This window comes from Ambystoma mexicanum, chromosome 3q (assembly GCF_040938575.1).
Source record: "Ambystoma mexicanum isolate Mex_15411 chromosome 3q, UKY_AmexF1_1, whole genome shotgun sequence".
Taxonomy (NCBI): domain Eukaryota; kingdom Metazoa; phylum Chordata; class Amphibia; order Caudata; family Ambystomatidae; genus Ambystoma; species Ambystoma mexicanum.
The window spans coordinates 206,243,509-206,261,597 of record NC_090926.1 but is presented as its reverse complement, the minus strand read 5'-3'; the positions used below and the strand labels follow the sequence as shown (position 1 = coordinate 206,261,597).

Sequence of the window (18,089 nt, the reverse complement as noted above, 5' to 3'; positions counted from 1 at the left end):
AGCCAAATGGATGGAACATGGCAAACCTCATGGGCCCATCAACTACATTTTAAAGTTACCAATCAATTCTACCAATGGAATGCAGGTTTATGACCAATCAGAGGTTTATTTATTTAAATTTGTATAGCGCGCAAGCAGCCCAGGGGCATTGAGGCGCTGTTACTTGCATGAGCTTAGTTACAGGCATGGTATCAACAAGAGGCATATTACAGAAAGGAACAAGCAAGGTTATCATTGCAGATTATGCGGTTGGTCAATACAACTTAAGCAGTGGGTCCTATGGTTGGTATTCATGCTGCTGCGAGGAACCTTATGAGAAGAGGGTGGTTTTCAATGCTTTGCGGAAGGCTAGGAGGGAGGGCTCACTGCGGATGGTGGGAGGTAGGGCATTCCAGTGAGTGGGTGCGAGATAGGGGAAGCTGGATCCACCTGCTCTGGATCTTTTTACTAGTGGCACAGAGAGCATGTTGGTGTAGGGGGATCTTGTTGGCCTTGTAGCGGCGACGGGGTGGATTCTTTGTGAGAGGTAGTCGGGGGCAGTGAGATGGATGCATTTGTGTGTCAGTGTGAGAGCTTTGAAAATTATTCTCTCCTTTATTGGGAGCCAGTGGGCTAATTTTCTGGCTTCTGAGATGTGGTCCCTTTTGGCAATACCTTGGGCTGCTCAGAGAGCAGTATTCTGGATGACTTGTAGCCTCTCCAAGTTTCTTTTAGAGGTTCCTAGGAAGAGTATGTTACAGTAGTCTAGCCTGGAGCCGGTGATGGCTCTGGCTATGTTTGTGCAGTTCTCTTTGGAGAGGACAGGCCTGACTGCGTTGATCAATTTAGCATGATATGCGGCTGAGGAGGCAATGGCGTTAACTTGTCTGTCCATGGAAAGGTTAGAGTCTAGATAGACTCCAAGAGTTTTGACTGAGTCTGATACAGGTATTTCGATGGTGTCGATGGTGAAGTGACTGAATTGGGAGTCAAGTTTTTTTAGCGTTTCGGGGGAACCTATCAGTAGGAGTTCTGTCTTGTCAGAGTTGAGGCATAGTCCATTGTCTGCCATCCAGGCTTGGATGGTGTTGTAGAGGTTAAGGGTCATGGCATCAGTGTCGTAGCTGCCTGTGAGGGTAAGGAGGATCTGGGTATCGTCCGCGTAGTTAGTGTAGGATATACCCATAGCGTCGAGGATGAGGAAGAGGGGTCGTGTGAAAATGTTGTAGAGTGTGGGGGAGAGGCATGAGCCTTGGGGCACGCCAAAGAGTATGGTAGTGGGTGAGGCAGAGGCTAGGTCGGAGAATACTTGCATGGTTCTGTCTTGTAGGAAGGATGCGATCCATGCTGTGGCGTCAGGGGAGAACTTGGCAGTGGAGGAGAGATGATGGCAAAGGATGTCATGATCTACGAGATCGAACGCTGCAGATAAGTCAAGGAGTAGGAGAAGAGCTGGTTTGCCCATGTCTCTGGCATCGTCCATTTGGTTTTTCAGGTCCAGTAGGGCGGTTTCAGTCCCATGTCTAGGGCGGAAGCCAGATTGGCGGAGTCCCAGGAGTTTGTTTTCTTCGATGAAGTGCTGAACCTGCAGATAGGCTGCTTTGTCGAGTATTTTGAGGAGGAAAGGGACAGTGGTGATGGGTCTATAGTTGTTGGGGGATGTGGGATCGAGAGTTGGTTTTTTTAAGAGGGGGCGGACCCATGCTTCCTTGAGGGAGGTGGGGACTTTCCCTGTTGCGAAGGAGGCATTAACAAATGCTGTCAGGAAGGGAGCAAGCGCTTCAGTGCAGTCCTTGATGAGTGGCTGGGCAGGCATCACCTTTACAGTTGGATGCTTTGATGTTCTTCATTATGTTAATGATGTCCTTTTCCTGTATGGATTTGAAGGAGAAGGGTTGGGGAGGGTCTTGGGCTGGTGGTGGGACGGGGATATGAGTATTGGGCATGGCTTGTTTGGTAGCTAGTATTTTGCTTTGGAGGCGGCTCAGTTTAGTTAGCATTGCCGTTTGAATTTCGTCGCACCAGGCTTTGTCTTTGGTGAAGTTCTGGGGGGTGGGAGTAGGAGTCTCTAGCTCCCTAAATATTGCAAAGATTTCTTTAGTGCTGGATTGGGCTTCCGAGATTCTGGATTCAAATGATTTGGATTTTGCCCCGGTGATAGCTTTTTTTGTACTCCGTAGAGCAGGCTTTAAAGAGCAGCTTGTCTTTGTCAGTGTGGGACGTTTGCCACTGAGTAAGTGCTGCCTTTTTCTCGTTTCGGAGTGCGAGCAAGTCTGGGGTGAACCAAGAGTTAGAGTGGGTGGTGGGTTTGTATTTACGGAGTTTAAGTGGGGCAATGGAGTTGATAGCTGCTTTAATGGCAGCATCGTAGGTTGATGCAAGAGTTTCTGGGTCTGTGGAAAAAGGTGGTCTGAAGGCTGGGCCTTGGAGGAAGGGCAGTAGTCTTTCCTTAGTGAGCTGGCGGGAGCTTCTTGTGAGGCAAGATGGTAGGGGTTGGGGTGGTGGGGTAGAAGAGCTAGTGGTGAGGATGCTAAATGTGATGATATGGTGGTCAGACCATGGGGTGGGAGTGTTTCCAGTGATGATGAGTGGGCAGTTGTGCTGAGCAATCCAGTCGAGTGTTCTGCCCTGAGTGTGCGTTGGGCTAAAGATGGTGTTCTTATAGCCTAGTGTTGTTAGGGCTGAGTCAAAGGATTTAGCTGCTGGGTCCTTTTTATCCTGTAGGCCTAGGTTGACGTCCCCAAGGAGAATGGCTTTCGAATGTTTTTTGAGGTTGTCAGATAGGAGATGGATGAGGGAGGCTTGGAAGTCTTCTATTGGGCCAGGAGGGCGATAGACAATATGAGCGGTAATGGTACAGTTGGGGGAGAGGACAATTTTGACTTGGAGGTAGTCGTTGTTGCTGTGTAGGGATTTATCTATCTTTCTAATACTATAGCAGTCCTTAGCGATGATTGCGACACCTCCACCTTTAGAGGGGCGATCTTGTCTGGTGATGGAGTAGCCAGAAGGGAGTGCCAGGGAGAGCGCAGGGCCAGAGGCCTCGTGTAGCCAGGTTTCAGATATCATGAGCAGGTCAAGGTCATTATGAGGTCGTGAATGTCTAGAGCGTGGGCGCTGATGGATCTGGCATTGATCATGGCACATTTGAGGTGGGGTTCTGTGACGACTAGGGAGGGGTCTGTGTGAGGGGAGGGTGAGGTGATGGGTATGGTCGGTGTGGGGCTGGGGGCTCCAGTGGTGTTGTGGTGGGGGGCAGTAGAGGAATTGCATATCATATATTTTGCACTGGGGGGCACAGTTTCAGTGGTGGTGGGCACAGGTGAGATCACATTTGGCACAATAGCATTCACAATGGGGGTAGAAGAATTGCATATCACACATTTTGCACTGGGGGGCGCAGTTTCAGTGGTGGTGGGCACAGGTGAGATCACATTTGGCACAATAGCATTCACAATGGGGGTAGAAGAATTGCATATCACACATTTTGCACTGGGGGCGCAGTTTCAGTGGTGGTGGGCACAGGTGAGATCACATTTGGCACAATAGCATTCACAATGGGGGTAGAAGAATTGCATATCACACATTTTGCACTGGGGGCGCAGTTTCAGTGGTGGTGGGCATGGATGGGGAGAAATTGCGGGTAGAGGTGGTACAATTAGGTGTGGGGTGGAGTGTATCATTTGCTACTGTATAGGGGGTAATTGAGAAGGCTTTAGGCTTTGTGGTTAACTGCCTGAGTATGGCCATGTAGGTGGGTGGGGTGGGTTGTGAGATACGGGAGCATAGCCGCGCATTGCGGACCTTAGTGGGAAGGGGATTGGAGCCGATGGTGGGTTCTATGGTGCGAGCGCGTAGTCTAGAGCTCCTGGTGGACAAGTCTTGGTGTAGGACGAGGCAGTGGGCGAGCTCCTTACCTCTGTGATGTTGCATGGTATCGTGGCAAATGGCAGCCGAGCAGCGGAGCTGCAAAGAGGAGTGCAGGCCTTGTCCTCTGGCCTTCTCCTCGCGGCTTCGCCTGGCGGTGAGCCCCGTCTCCCTTTATGGTGGGGGGGGTGGAGCCGGCAGGGAGGGAAGTATCAGGCTGCGGGCTGCGGGCGGGAAGCGGCCTCGGAGATTCGAAAGCGGCGGGAGATTCAAAAGAGATTGCCTTTGTAGTATGCGCGGGACGCGCTGGATCAGCTGGGGCTCCGAAAAGGAGATGGAAGTCAGCAGACAGCTGATCGAGCACAGCTGATGGAGGCACTCGCAGCGGAGCTGCAAAGAGGAGTGCAGGCCTTGTCATAACCTCCAGCCTTTAGATAATCCCTGGAAAGTTGGCTATTCTCACCTCCCTGCTAAACGAGACCCAATGAGAGTAGGAAGGCTAGCTCCAATAACTGGCAAAGGTCAGCTCCTTATTCCAACTGACCTACCAAACTTCCTAGCCTTTATGGCTTCTGAAGAGGTCATTTGACTAAATATCGACAGGTGTTGCATTCTGCCTGACTCTCGCCGGGTACTAATACCAGATACAGCATGAACTTTCATCTTGGCTAGATGTGCCTGCATCAGTTACAGCTTGGCACAGTGAACCATCACACAAAGCATTGTGCTCAACAACCCGTGTTAACCTCCACTCCAGCATCCTTACAGCCACGAATCAACACTAGAGCCGCTTGCTGCTCCATTGCTACAGTAAACACTCACCTCGAGAGGGCAGATAAGCCAGTGACCTTACTTTGCAACTTGGTCCATGGCACATTGTCCACCATCACATGGGACATCCTCAAATAGTAGGGCACATACCACTTGAGCATCCTCAGACATGCATCTCTACTTTGGCCTACTAGGGGTAAGGAAAGTACAGGGAGGGCCAACCAAGTGCAATGCGAGGTTGCTACTATATTAATGCCATGCATATATCTGGATATGCATACAATGCCCCCCAGATTGAGGAAGCTGTGGTAACCTTATTGGATTTGCCAAAGTCCCAAACATTAGAATGTAGGCCCCCCGAGTTCGAACCTGCACAAAACATTACAAAAGAGTAGTTTCAGTAACTAGACTGGACCATGCACAAATGAGAGCCAAGATAACCCTGCTGCCCTCTTTCAAATGGTGTAGGTTACTGCATTCCAGGTGAAAAAACTAAATTATGCAGATTACTTCCAAACCCATGGTCCAGAGTCCTGCCCCCTCCCTCTCTAGCGACATCCCCAAAATGTGTGCAGCCGGCTCCAGGAATATCCAGGCAACTCGGCCCAGGGTACTTCTCAGAGGAGACCCAGATCAAGGCCTAACCTCATTTGAGCATGCCCATAACCAAAGCCTCTTTCTAGGGAGCATGTTTGGGGCCTACGGATTTAACAGGAAGGTTTTCACACTCTCCTGGCCATTGCCAAAGCTTCGCACAAATCATTCTTATGCATAGCGACGTTAGGAGCGGCCCAGCATCTCCTTCCCTTTGGCCTGTGAGGAGTAGATGAAGGGTGGCACTGCAAACAAGTATGATGCAGGTTTAGACATGTAGAAAGAATTATCTTTATTGTACGCATAGTTACAGGTTTAAGTTACGCTCCCACAGATACAACTTCAGTCATAACACAGCTGAAGCCCAACAGACATTTAAACATTCCCGGAGCGGTCATTCGCTCACAGGCGCCGACATTCCAACAGCATGCATTGAGGAGCAGCAGGACACAGAGTTCATCCTTACATCTGAGACCTCAAGACACAACATGCAGGAGACTGTCCTATGTTTAAGTGATACTGGATCTTGCAGGCAGAGGAACCAAAGCAATGGTTTAATTCCGTAGGCCGACTCTGGAAAACCTCACCTCTTTTTCAAGGTACCAATGGGCAAACACTCCACTGTTCAGTCTCCTGTAAACACTACATGAACTACTAATCCGGCAAGAACAGTAACCAAAGACCAGGCCCACCACACTCCAGCAAGCCATCCAAAACAGGAATTTGTTAAAAAGGTGGCCACCAGGCAACATCCAACAATACACACACACCACTTAAATTAACACATACAGCTCAAGTAATGGTTTCAACCACACCCAGCTTTCTTTCCTAGTCCCACAGCTCACATTTGTGAAGACCCACCCCAACACTTTAATAGTATAGCCAGTAGAGTTCTGAGAGATCCAGTCAACTTCATTCCCACCCCACGTGCAGCACTGGAGTAACGCTCTTATAAACCCGCACAGACCTATGCAGCGACACTAGTTCAACACAAACGCAGCCTATAAATTACACTCGACCACATGCTACCCCACAAAGCAGAGGGTGTGCCGTCTCACTGTTAAGGGATGTTATGCGATCATGATAGGCTGTTGTGGAGGGACACACTACAATACAATGGTATACTACAGGCTTATGTCATCTTAAGCGGATGTATTAAAACTGTTATTAAGCTTAGGTTATGCTGTGGTAGCCTAGGTTGGGGTTTTGTTAATGTGCTTCGTTATGCTAGGTTTTAGATAGTTGTTGATCTAGGGGTAGGCCAGTCTGTCAGGAAACATACTGAAATGTCACCCTCATTTGTGCGCCCCCGCAGTCACTGCGACTTTGGGTGCGCACAAAATACTGACTCCCATTACTGCACCCAAGCAGAGCAAGGGTTCTGGGGGGGTCCCCTCCATTTACCATTGAGGTAAGCGGGGGACAAGAAAGTAAAAAAATAAATAAATAAATGTAGACCAAACAAAAAAAAAATCTAAAGCATCCTGCAGCGTCAGCTCTGACCCACGCAAGTGGGAGGAACAGATGCCGCAGGGAATAGCGGAGGAGTCTGCGGCGCACACAGACCTGTGTGCCGCAATGATAAGTGGGGTCAAGTAAGGGTATGCAAGCCGAGGGAGGTGGGTAAAGTGATCTATTTGACCACTGCGCTACGCCGTAATTGCCGTTGACATTGTCAGTGCAGTTACGGGCAGCGCAGCGATGACATAGATTCGTCTGTCACATATGTGGAAAGAATATACTAGATACGGTTATTCAATGTTTGTTATGATGTGAGTTCTATAGACAATATGCAATGCATGCATGCACTCAATTGATTTCCTGTCCAAGCAGAGCCCCCAACTGCAACCAGGTGCACTGGCGGGTTTAGATGCAGCATCAGCTGAACTTTCACCCATCACAATCACGTGAACGACTCAAGACTGGCTGAGGCATTCAGTCCCAACACACTTTAGGTTGTACCATCCCCCAGGTACAACCTAAAATCAGCAGGGGGAGCCAGCTTCCCTGTGCTAGCAGCTAAGACCTGGAATGCTTTACCGATGACCATCAGAGCCGACACTTCGTTCTGGTTTTACCGATCGAAGGTAAAGGAGCTACTCGCATCGCAGCAATAGACTGTCAGCAACACCTAGCACGACAGCGACCTTATCTGCATTTATGCTCCTTATCAATAGTTTTGACACATGTATTCTGTAACCTATTTACGCCTCAAACAAGGACCAACCTGCAACCCGGTCCCTCACCCTATCCGTTGTGTTGCTTTTTTCTGCCTTCCCATTGTATGTGCAACCTTCTGTAACCAATGTTGAGCTTCATGACCAAGCGCCAGCTACCCCAGGGTTTGGCAGTGCTATACAAATAAATAAACTAAACTAGGGGAGTAAGCAGCACAACCTCCCCCCACCACCACCACCAGGGCACAGTTATTATCCAAACTGCTGATGTTAAGCTGCTTTAATGCAGCAGTCGCTTACCCAATGCATGCGCCAACAATGCTAGGTTGGACCATGGCCCTCCTGAAAAGCAGACCCTTTCTGCAGCACATTTAAGGTCATACCAAAGGCAGTTGAGTGCTTTACAAATGCCACATACATGTATATACACACACATGCAAGTTGGTCAATATCATTAAGTTGTGCTTCCAATGCCTGCCATTGGTTGTCTACTCGGCACTGAGTAATAATGCTTAAATATAGAAGAGTAATGAAGGCTACCCTGGCCCTAGGAACCATCTACCTCTTGAGAAGGACACACACATAGTAGCAGTCGCACCAAAGTTTGCATTCCCACCTTACCTGCTCGCCTTCCCTCCTTTGCTCTCAATTACTGCACCATATCCACCACCCCATGGAAACGTCAAAGGGAGCCTTCGGACCAGTGAAGGCACCACTCAAGCAAGCTTCATTACATTGGGTTGCCCTCAACGACTCTGAAGCAGCATCGCAGCAGTTTAGGCAAGCACCATGCAAACAAACAGAATAACAAAAAATGAACAAGACGCAAAACAAGAGGCCACTCACATATATCCGGAGATTCGTCAGAGCCATCCGGACAGTCCTTCTCGCCATCACAGCGCCAGCCCTTGGATATGCAGGTAATCTGGTCTTTGCACGCAAACTGCTTGGGGCTGCAAGTCTTGGGTGCTGAAAACAGAGATGACAAGTAGACAGGTGAGCAAAAGGCACCAGCAGGTTTACCAGGAACAAGGGGATTTACGGATGTGCATTTTCAAAACAGATCTGAAGCCAGGTGAGATATTTACAATCCAACAGGAATTTATATATGATCAGTAGTAAGGCACACTAAACACATGACAACTAAAGTAAAACTACAAGCATACAAATCCAAAGCAATACCCTGGCAATGGTGACCGAAACTAATCTGGGATTTGGGGTGGGGAAGTTGAGTTGAGGTGCTACCCGCATGCCGCATGCTGTAAATTAACAGCAATTTACTCCTGACTTTTGAAAGTTGACCGTAAAATACTACATTGTATATATCAAAGTAGTTCTCATTGCAGACAGCACTATTTTAATGTGAGTCAAATACATTTTAATCCTTAAAACACAGGTACTTTTAAGCAAGCTTTCTTTGGCACTGGTAATTAATGGAATCCAAACCTTGCATCTTCCACCTTTAGGGACCGCCTCAGATCAGCAGGCAAAATGACTAGTGCTCCCACTGTTTACACCAGATTAAATTGTTGCCTCACTGCATTGTGCTACTTGCCAGCCTAGATTAATTAAAGCCCCACTGTACAACCGGGTTACCATAGATTGTTGCCCCACTCCAGGTCACTCCGTGGCTTCCTAGATTGTTGCCACGCTGCGTTACCCATTTGCTTTAGATTAGTTGCAGTCTCAGTGTTATCAGTTTTCCCCCGATTAACTGTTGCCCCATTGTATTTGCTCCTCGGCACTAGAGGTTAATTGTTGCCCCCAATGTATTAACTGGTCTCCCACAATAATGTATCCCCGTTCTAGTTCACACCTTGCCATTCCATGTACTGCAGACCACCTTAAAATCAACCCCCAGATAGTTACCCTTACCCTTCTCCCAAATGGCACCCTATATTTTCCTGCCCCAGCCCAATGTACGCTTATCGTCTCCATCTACTTTACTGAAAGGTTTAACTCTGAAGTCTACTAAAATACACAAATCCCCCACACAGCCAACATCTGATTATCACTTCTGAAACCAACATTCATTGAGCCATCATGATGCTCCCCACACCCGCCTCATGATCAACAGCTAACCTACATCGAGAACGCTAATCGTACGTCTAGAGCTTTCCCATCCGGATAAACACATGCCCAAGTGTCAAGGCCAAAAATTGTAGAATCACACAGTAACTCCAGGCCTGCACACAACACACAGTTTTCACATCTGCCTCTCTCACAAGCAACCCAAACTCCCTCTTATAGGGACATGCACAGCGAGGCCACCAAAAGCATCAGAAAGCCACAGTACAAGAATACTTTCCTGGTTGCTTCAGATGTCACTGGTCTTACATGTCCAAAAACAATGTGGGAGAAGATTTCTGCCACACATATTTCTGGTTCTTTCATTGAGGAGTATGGTTTCTCCCTTTTTTGAGGTTTGGAATATTAGCCCAACGTTTGTGGATAACATGGCCTTGTAATCCTCCCCTCATTTGGACCCATCTGTGTAATGGCATAGATAAGCCGAATATGATGGAACGGAAAGCAGTGCCTTTGGAATTTAAGAATGTAAAAAGGATTGGTTTAGGTTTGCTTCATCCCAGTCTCGCTGCGTCTAGGGATATAAGTAGCATGTCAATGAGGCTTAACACTGGGACACATACTTTCCGATTACAGTGGCCGTGGTCTAGCAGAGGGGCATGCATGGTCCAGCAGTTTGGTTGGATTGCTCCTTAAGCAGCATGGACAGTAAAGACTTGCAAAGGGTTTATCCTCATTCTGCAGTGGCACAGAAAAGCTGCACTGATGGAATGGAATGCTTTCCCAGCAGCTAAGAAGCATGGGCGCCATTCCCAAGAATCGCTTCCCTGCAAGTTATTCCAGGAAAGAGTCCTTTCTTGACAGAAACTCAAGCGGATTTAGGGTATATTCCCTGCCATGCCACATAGAGCACACCTTTAATAGCTGTCCATTTTCAGACGGCCGGACGGACATACAGAGAGCATGGTATCAACAGGCTGACCTAGGAGGAATTGGCTTGGCTCATAATAAACATGGCTGATACCGTCAAAAGCAAGCTGAAACACGGAAACTGGCTAGAATGGAGGTAAATGGGTAAACCAGCAACAAGAAAAATATCCACCAAGGTAGAGAGGACACCAACAGCAGGATGAAAACAAAGTTCCAACCATGTAAGATGAAGAGGTTATCAAACCGTTCCACGAAGCTGCATTTTGCCAAGTTTGTGTCTTAATTGTGGAAACGTTTATGATTTAAAAAAAAAGTACAAAAAAATAAATAAATGGACAGATCATTGGAACGCTCCCATTACAGAGTATCTAGTTATGGAAGTACTTGAGAAGTCCTTTGAATCTATGCACCTCATCACTTGGTACATTGTTTTTAGGTCACTAATTCGGTTCTTGACCAATCATCATGAACGAACAAAACCCTTTCTTGCAAATAACAAAATGATCAAGTGCTGGTGCATCCCAGTGGTGTTGAACGCTCCTCAGCGTGTCTCCATGTGGTGCAGTAACTAGACATGCAACAGCCTACACTACGACTTTCCTTTGCTCAGTTAGCTAATGATGATCCGTTATAAATGACCAAGGGTGCCCAAATAACAGTGCATTTTGAGCAACATTTTCAACATGTATTTCATTATTGCTTTTGGAAATTCATCATCAGGGAGAGAAATGACCCACAACTTTCACCTTAAGGTTAGATCAGCCATTCTCTGTAAAGCCAGCAGTTGTGATAAAGTGCATTTTTACAAGTTGCCACTGCAACTAGGGCTGGGCGATAAAGAAAGTTTTGGAGATATAACTATATATTTCTTAAATCGATATAGAAACACAATATCTTTTAGATCGAGCTATACATATATACACACATTACATATACTACAATTTATTTACAAAGATGTGTGTATTCTCAAACAGGAAGAGGAACCCTGTATTTGCACTTTTTTTGGATCGTGGTCTTATAATTGTGTTTGTGACATCTCTCATGTAGTTGGTGGCTCACAAATAAGCATTTAACCCACATAAATAGAGAGATTTATCGTATCCCCATTCAGCCCAAAAATACTGAGACATGACTTCCGGTCCATATCGTCCAGCCCCAACTTCAACAACAAAATCTACAAAATGCCTTGGAGGGCACGTCGCAAACCAAACGACTATTGTTGATAAATTGTAATAGTCTACATCAAAAATGGAAAAAAGACAACTCCATACTCCCAATATTTTTCTTTCTCACAAAATAAGTATGATAAAACTCTCTGGATGGTCAACTGTGACCTAAACAGGGGTGAAACACGTGTAGAGAGTGATGAGAATGGCTACAACAGTATATTATGGCACTAATAAAATGGAGATTATTTAAATGAGAATGTGAAGACCCATTCTTCCAAAGACAACTTGAAATGTCACTCAAGAATTAAAATTGACATTGGAATGTTGCAAGTGGAAATGTAAACATTTGAAAGCCATACTCCCACCAACCTCCCCTCCAAAACAGGACTGTAAACCAACAAAATAAAATGACAAACTCCGAAGACCAAGAATGTGCAAAACACACAGCCTTCATATGTCTTATATAAAAGACTGCACAAGACGACATGAACAAATATGGTAAAATGGCAGCCAAAGTCAAGCCCTCTGCAATAGCGCAAGGTGCAAGTATACAAAATAAAAGTAGTACCTGAGTCACCTTCATTTACAGAGTAAGCTGGGTTTTCAAATTTTAAAGCAACAAATGTGCAAACATTTTAAATAAAAAATAAAGCAACTGGTCCACATGTATAAATAACATATGTCCTCCCCATGGCAAGATCCTCAGTTACCTAAATTACTAAGGAACATATTTCCAATTAAAGGCCACCATGTAGAAAAAAAGCATGTCATGCACAGAAACAGCATCATGGCAAAGAGGCAGGAGAAACCTGCTATTTTTCTACATTTGCACCTAGGCAAAGCGGTCTGATCAATCTGCCTTTCCCAGGCACATGCTTCATTCAGGGCTGGGGTAAAAAAAAAAGTCCTCGTCATTTAAATAGGAACGGGACTAGGTCTGTTTTCAGATGACGGTGGCCATTTTTTTGGAACAGGTTTTCCATGGCCGCAGTCATCCGAAAAGGGACCTAGTCTCTTATCTATTTTTATGGCAGCAGCCATTTTGTCATTTTTTCCATTCTGACAGGAGATGGGCTCACACGGAGCTAATCACCCATCGGAAGGGAACAAAATGAAAACTAGTCGCACCCTGGTAAATCCTGAGGTTTGAATGTCTTTTACGCCCTGGCTGGGGGAGGTGGATGGGACAGACAGGGTTTAACAGCCTGAATCCCGAGCTGAGGACCTCGCTTCGCTCAGGCCTAAAAAGCCCAGGCAGGCGGCCCGTTAAACCCTGTGTCCACCCAGTTTTCCCCCAGCCGAGTCGTGCAAGCCACCTATGTACACTTGGATTCCACAGCATGGGCTTCTCTGACCTTCCGCAGTGTTTAAGGTAACATTCCCAGCATTATTAGCGCAGAGCCGCATCACAAGGGGAGGAACAGTGATGAACATAGCAACTTGTAATGCCAGCAGTAAAAAACCCATTAACCTGAACATGCCTTTCCTTCACCCGCCAGATAAGAATGGCAGTTGGTGGCATTTTCCCCCAAGATTAAAGATTGTATGCCATGTCTGATCTTGGCGGATTTCTGAAAGCAATAAGGAAAGGAACATTTCAGAGTTTACCCTGAGCAAGTAATAATGGCCTACCCATAGCAAGCACGCGAATTAAAGAATTTGAAAATGTACACTATTTAGATCGTTCAATATGCTCCAATGCCGCGTTCTGGAAGCCATTGAATGCACGTAGATGAGGGCCGATTGCCACAAGTCACTTTTTGAATTTCTTTTTTTTACTTCACATGGGTTTACTCCAATTGTAAAGTGAAAGCCAGCATCTATTGGTGATATAGAGAAAACGGACCACGTGATGTACTAAATAATTCCATAAGGGGATACTAAGCGTTCCAGTGATACAGAACCTGTCCCCAAACATAGCCCGTGCCCTGGTGGATACAGTCAGTAATGGTTTTCCAGGTTCCTCCAGTGATCTTGGCCAGGAATCCTTTAACTCCACATTAGTTTATAGACGATTGTTGCCCATGACTTTCTAAGTTTCACTTCTTAGATCACCTTTCTTGCAGGCCTAAGAAGTAATGCAATGAAAAGAAAAGTCATCTTTGTGATGATATTTGATTCATGGCAAGCAAAATAAATCAAATAAAGCAATGGCAAATAAAGTCAGTCTTGCCGTCACCACCTTCGACTTGTCATTTCCCCAGAGTGGGGCGGAACAGGTGTATAGGTAGTGACAAACTGATATCATTTGGTAACCATCGAAACGGAAGGGTTCATCCATACCATTTTATTAATCTATGGGTCTGCAATTTGTGGCCATCCAGATGTGCGTGACTAGGACTCCCCAGATCCCTCAACATGGACTATGCTGTCTAGGGCCAAATGGATTCGTCCAAAACATCTGAAAAGCCAAGAGTTGCATATACCCGCAGTTTAATCTAAGCACCCATTAAAGAAAAAAGGGTAAAACCGCACGTCCATTTACTTTAAGAATATTTAGGAGTACTTTTCTCTAAATAATTGGGGCATGGAGAATGCCCAAACAAAAATTATCTGTTCTATGCCAAGCTTGTTCGGCGGCGGTCAAGAGACCCACATGTCACATACCTGGACTGGTTTTGGAACCTCACTGGATGTTCCTCTGCTATTTTCACGACTGACAGAAACAGCGTCTGCTTGCTCTGTAAGGGTGGGTAGGGTGTCAAGCAGTGGATGGGAGGATGTGTCTGAGTTGGGGGGCTCTGTAGGATTCTCGAGTTATGCAAGAATGTCACGGCACCAGCAGGAAGCCCCACAAAAGCATTCATTAAGAGTTTGACCGAATGGAAAACATTTGTATTCTTTGCAACAAAGCCAAATTATTTTCTTCCATACTCTATGTACAAACCTGGCCGCCAAACAGTGTATTTCACCCAATAAGGTGGAAACTGTGGTAGAAAGATGTGGGGATCTGCAAAAGGAAATGAGAGAAGCAGTGGTGATGACATTTGCAAGGAGAGCCCATCGCCGGAGATACAGGAAACTCAAATATCAAAAAGACAGACCCCCTGTTTTTAATGGTATTCGGGGGTAGGGGGGGGATTTCACCAAGCCTCTCTTTCACGCCCCTGCCAACCCCTGTCCTGTACCACACTTTCCCGTCACACTCACACCATTCATTACATTTTTAATACTTTTTTTTCTAACTCGCGTCCCAGCCCCGCCCTTTCCCACCACATACATTCACAGACCTCTCCCTCAAATGTACACACACAGGCACACACCCAAACACTTAACTTGCTTCCACACCGTCCCTCGCCCTGGTGTGAGTCTCATGAAGCAGCTGTCCGTCCCAAAATGACTGCGCACAGACAGAAGGACAGCATCAACGGAGCAAGGTTAGTGCTGGTGGGGGGCTCCAGGGGGCGAGTGGAGAGGAGTTTTAGGTGGGTGAGGGGGAGTTTTGGGATCGATTTAGAAAGACCGAATTATCGATTTTATTCGGTCTTTCAAAATCTACCTTTTTTGTTTCGGACTGGTGGAAAAAAAAATTTCACCCAAGACCCCTTAAACGATGCAAAGCCTAAAGACCAGTTTAGTTGGCTACATGTTTCTAAATAAGATGTGTATAGAGGAGTTGTGGCCAGTGTTAAAATACGTTTCTAATGAACTACAAGAAGATCATTCTGGAAACTAAGAAGTCAAATAAAGTGAACACGCAAAAAACAGTTCAAAACCAATACATTTTATAAACTACACGTCCAGTTCTTTGTCTAATATAGATTTAGGAGCTAACTGCAGCAGGCCCGCGTATTTGTTATTTGAGTCATTAAAGAATGTATCCCTAATGATTAGACAGGATTAATTACAAATAGACAAACAGACAAAGAAATGATACCTGGGCAACTTCTACATGTACTGGCGAGTAACAGAATCTGATAACGCTCAAATTAGAATTGCACCAATGCTGAAAGAAATAATGCAATCAATAGAAAGGGGCCACCGATGGTTAGTTTTTTTTTTTTTAATGTTAAAAATCAATGTATTATGCATTTGTGCCCCACTAAAAACCATACTTGGTTGACCAATGGCGTAAAACAAAGTCAACATTTAGAAAGACAAAACAAGCGCATCCGGTTTGTTTTTAAAAGTTGCTTTGGCCTCACCTTGTTGAAAAGATCGATGGCAACCCAAATCTTAAAGGTTTTAGGATTTAAAGTAGAGGAGGTCAATGTTTGATGTACGTCGATGCGATGTGACATGGTTCTTTTCTCGACTGATGTTGACAATTTAACATCAGTTTTGCTTGCCACTTTTGCTGCTTCTGGGTCTTTTCCAAGCTACTGCATTATCTTGCTCAACACCAGCAGGACCCCTGCATATAGATTTATGTTTAAAGGTCACCTAGAAAAGTGGAAATGTATTGGGGATGATGGATTGTCAGTCTAGGCCAGAGGTATTCAAACTGTGGGGCACACCCCCCAGCTCCCAGGTGAGGCATGGCCGCATTTCCGGGGGGCGTGAGACCCAAGCATGAAATGTAATTTTTAAAAAATGTTTAAAACACTTTTAGGGAGGAAAGAAAAAGTGAGGAAGGGGGAGCCCTGTGCAGCTGTGACTCGTCCATAATGTGTGTGGGGGTGTCAACCCAGTGGCCCCACTATCCCATTCTGGAGGAGCAGAGGAGTCAGCACAGTGAAACTCTAGCACTCACTCCCTCAGCTTCTTTTTTTTCAGCTGAGGGAGTGTTCCTGGGCTGCTGAAATGTCAAATGGAACACTATTTCCCTTTGACACTTCAATTCCCCAGCCCCACATGCTCAATGAGCCATGCGAGGCTGGGGCAGTTTTGCTTCCCCAGCCTTGTATAGCTTATTGGAAATGCTAGCCGAGGAACTGCATGCCTGTATATGCGAGGGGATGCTCCTGCACAGAGAGCAGGCTGTTTCATCGCCCATGCTCAGGCCCCTGCAGGAGCTGGAGAAAGAAACTTCAGGACCAGGGCAGAAAGTAAGGTTATGTTCATTTATTTGTCATTCCTGTGCATGGAAGTGTGTATGCTTGGGTTATGAATGAGTGTATGATCGGTTGATTTTGGTGCGGGGGGGGGGTATTTGTACAACAGCATTTAAAAATGCCTTCGTTCCACAAGCCCCCCCTACCCACCTGCCAAAATCAGCTCTCCTGAGGCGCTGTGAAGCCCAGGAGACAGGGATGGTATTTTTGGTACTGGATATACTGGTCATCTATCAGATGTCCAGTAACAAAAATACCATCCCTGCCCCCTAAGCCCGCCAGTGGCATTTTCAAACTGTTTGGCTATTCACCCAATTTCCTTTTTTTTTTTTTTAAATAGGCAATAGGCTCTAAAATGCAATATTTTAAACCAGTTTTTAAAAAAAGAAACCCAGGGTGCGACCCCCTCCCCACACCCCCGGAACCCCATGGATTGGCTCTGGCTCCCTCGCTACGCTCGGTTGCTGTGGCATATCTGGGAGAAATAAGTTCCTCTGCTTAAAAAAATTCACCAGCCACCACTAACCTTGGGACTGTGCTGTGAGAGGAGTGGGGCAAGCCCAGGGACTGTGGTGGAAGCAGTATTGGGGGGGGGGGGGGGAATCATGGCATAGTGATGGGAGCAGGGTCGGGAGAGCACAGGGTTATTGGTGGGAGCAGGGTGGAAAGAGCCCAGGGACTGATGGGGTGCGGAAGAGCCCAGGATCTGTGGTGGGGTGGGGAGAGCCAATGGACTGGGTAGGAGTGGGATGAGGGAGCCCAGAGACTGAGGGGAGCTAGCGTGGGAGCCTGCCCACATTTTGCTCAGTGATGGGACCAGGCCAAAAATGTTTGAAGACCACTGGTCTAGGCGATGTTACTAAAATATGGTAGAGTTTTATCATTCAGTACCTGAAGGTAAACAGATCAGCAGATCAGATTTTAATCTTTAACAGGATAGTAAACTCGATAACAAGCATTGGCAAAGTGAAGTGTTTGGTGTTTTGTTTAATCATGGAACAGACATTTTCCTGCATTGGCAATAGCTGTGAAAAGAAGCAATAGTTGGTACCTCAGCGAATTAAGGTAGTTCCTACCAAATAACTACCCAATGCCTATAACCAGGACAAAACTGTGGGATTTGCAAATGTTTGTTTCAACAATGTCAGTGCACTGATGCAAGGAATAGATGCAAGGAGACCCATACATCAAGTGGCTGAAGGCACACTTGGCTAAGATTTATATTGCATCCGAAGCTTGTTCTACAGTTGCAATTAAGCTATTCCCCTTTAGAACACTGCTAAGAAATAACATGGCACGGCTTAAAAGGCTGTGGCTATCTCAAAGATGAGCGTTTTAGGTAGATTGGGGCAGATAGTGGGTGGGGAATGGCCACAGGAATTATCATGGCCAGGGGTGGACAATAGGTGGGCAAAATCCTAACAGGCAAATTGTGTGTCCCTCCTCACACCCCATACCCCTCATCGTTACTTCAAATGCAAATAGTTTCTGCTTGCAGTACCAGCTAACAGCCAAAAATAAAAAGGAGCGCCTTCTCAAAATAGAATTAGATTCTCAGAAAACTGCCCATTACATTTCAT

General features: G+C 46.1%; 1 protein-coding gene across 2 annotated transcripts in view; it reads right to left on the bottom strand.

Annotated features, from left to right (window-relative positions):
- LRP1 (LDL receptor related protein 1) overlaps nucleotides 1-18,089 on the bottom strand; it is a 1,300,039-nt gene that overhangs the window by 1,084,155 nt on the left and 197,795 nt on the right. For both annotated transcript variants that reach the window (XM_069653565.1, XM_069653566.1), the window contains exon 2: nucleotides 8,235-8,357. In XM_069653565.1, coding sequence (XP_069509666.1) covers nucleotides 8,235-8,357 — 123 coding nt within the window. The remainder of the gene's footprint in view (nucleotides 1-8,234; nucleotides 8,358-18,089) is intronic.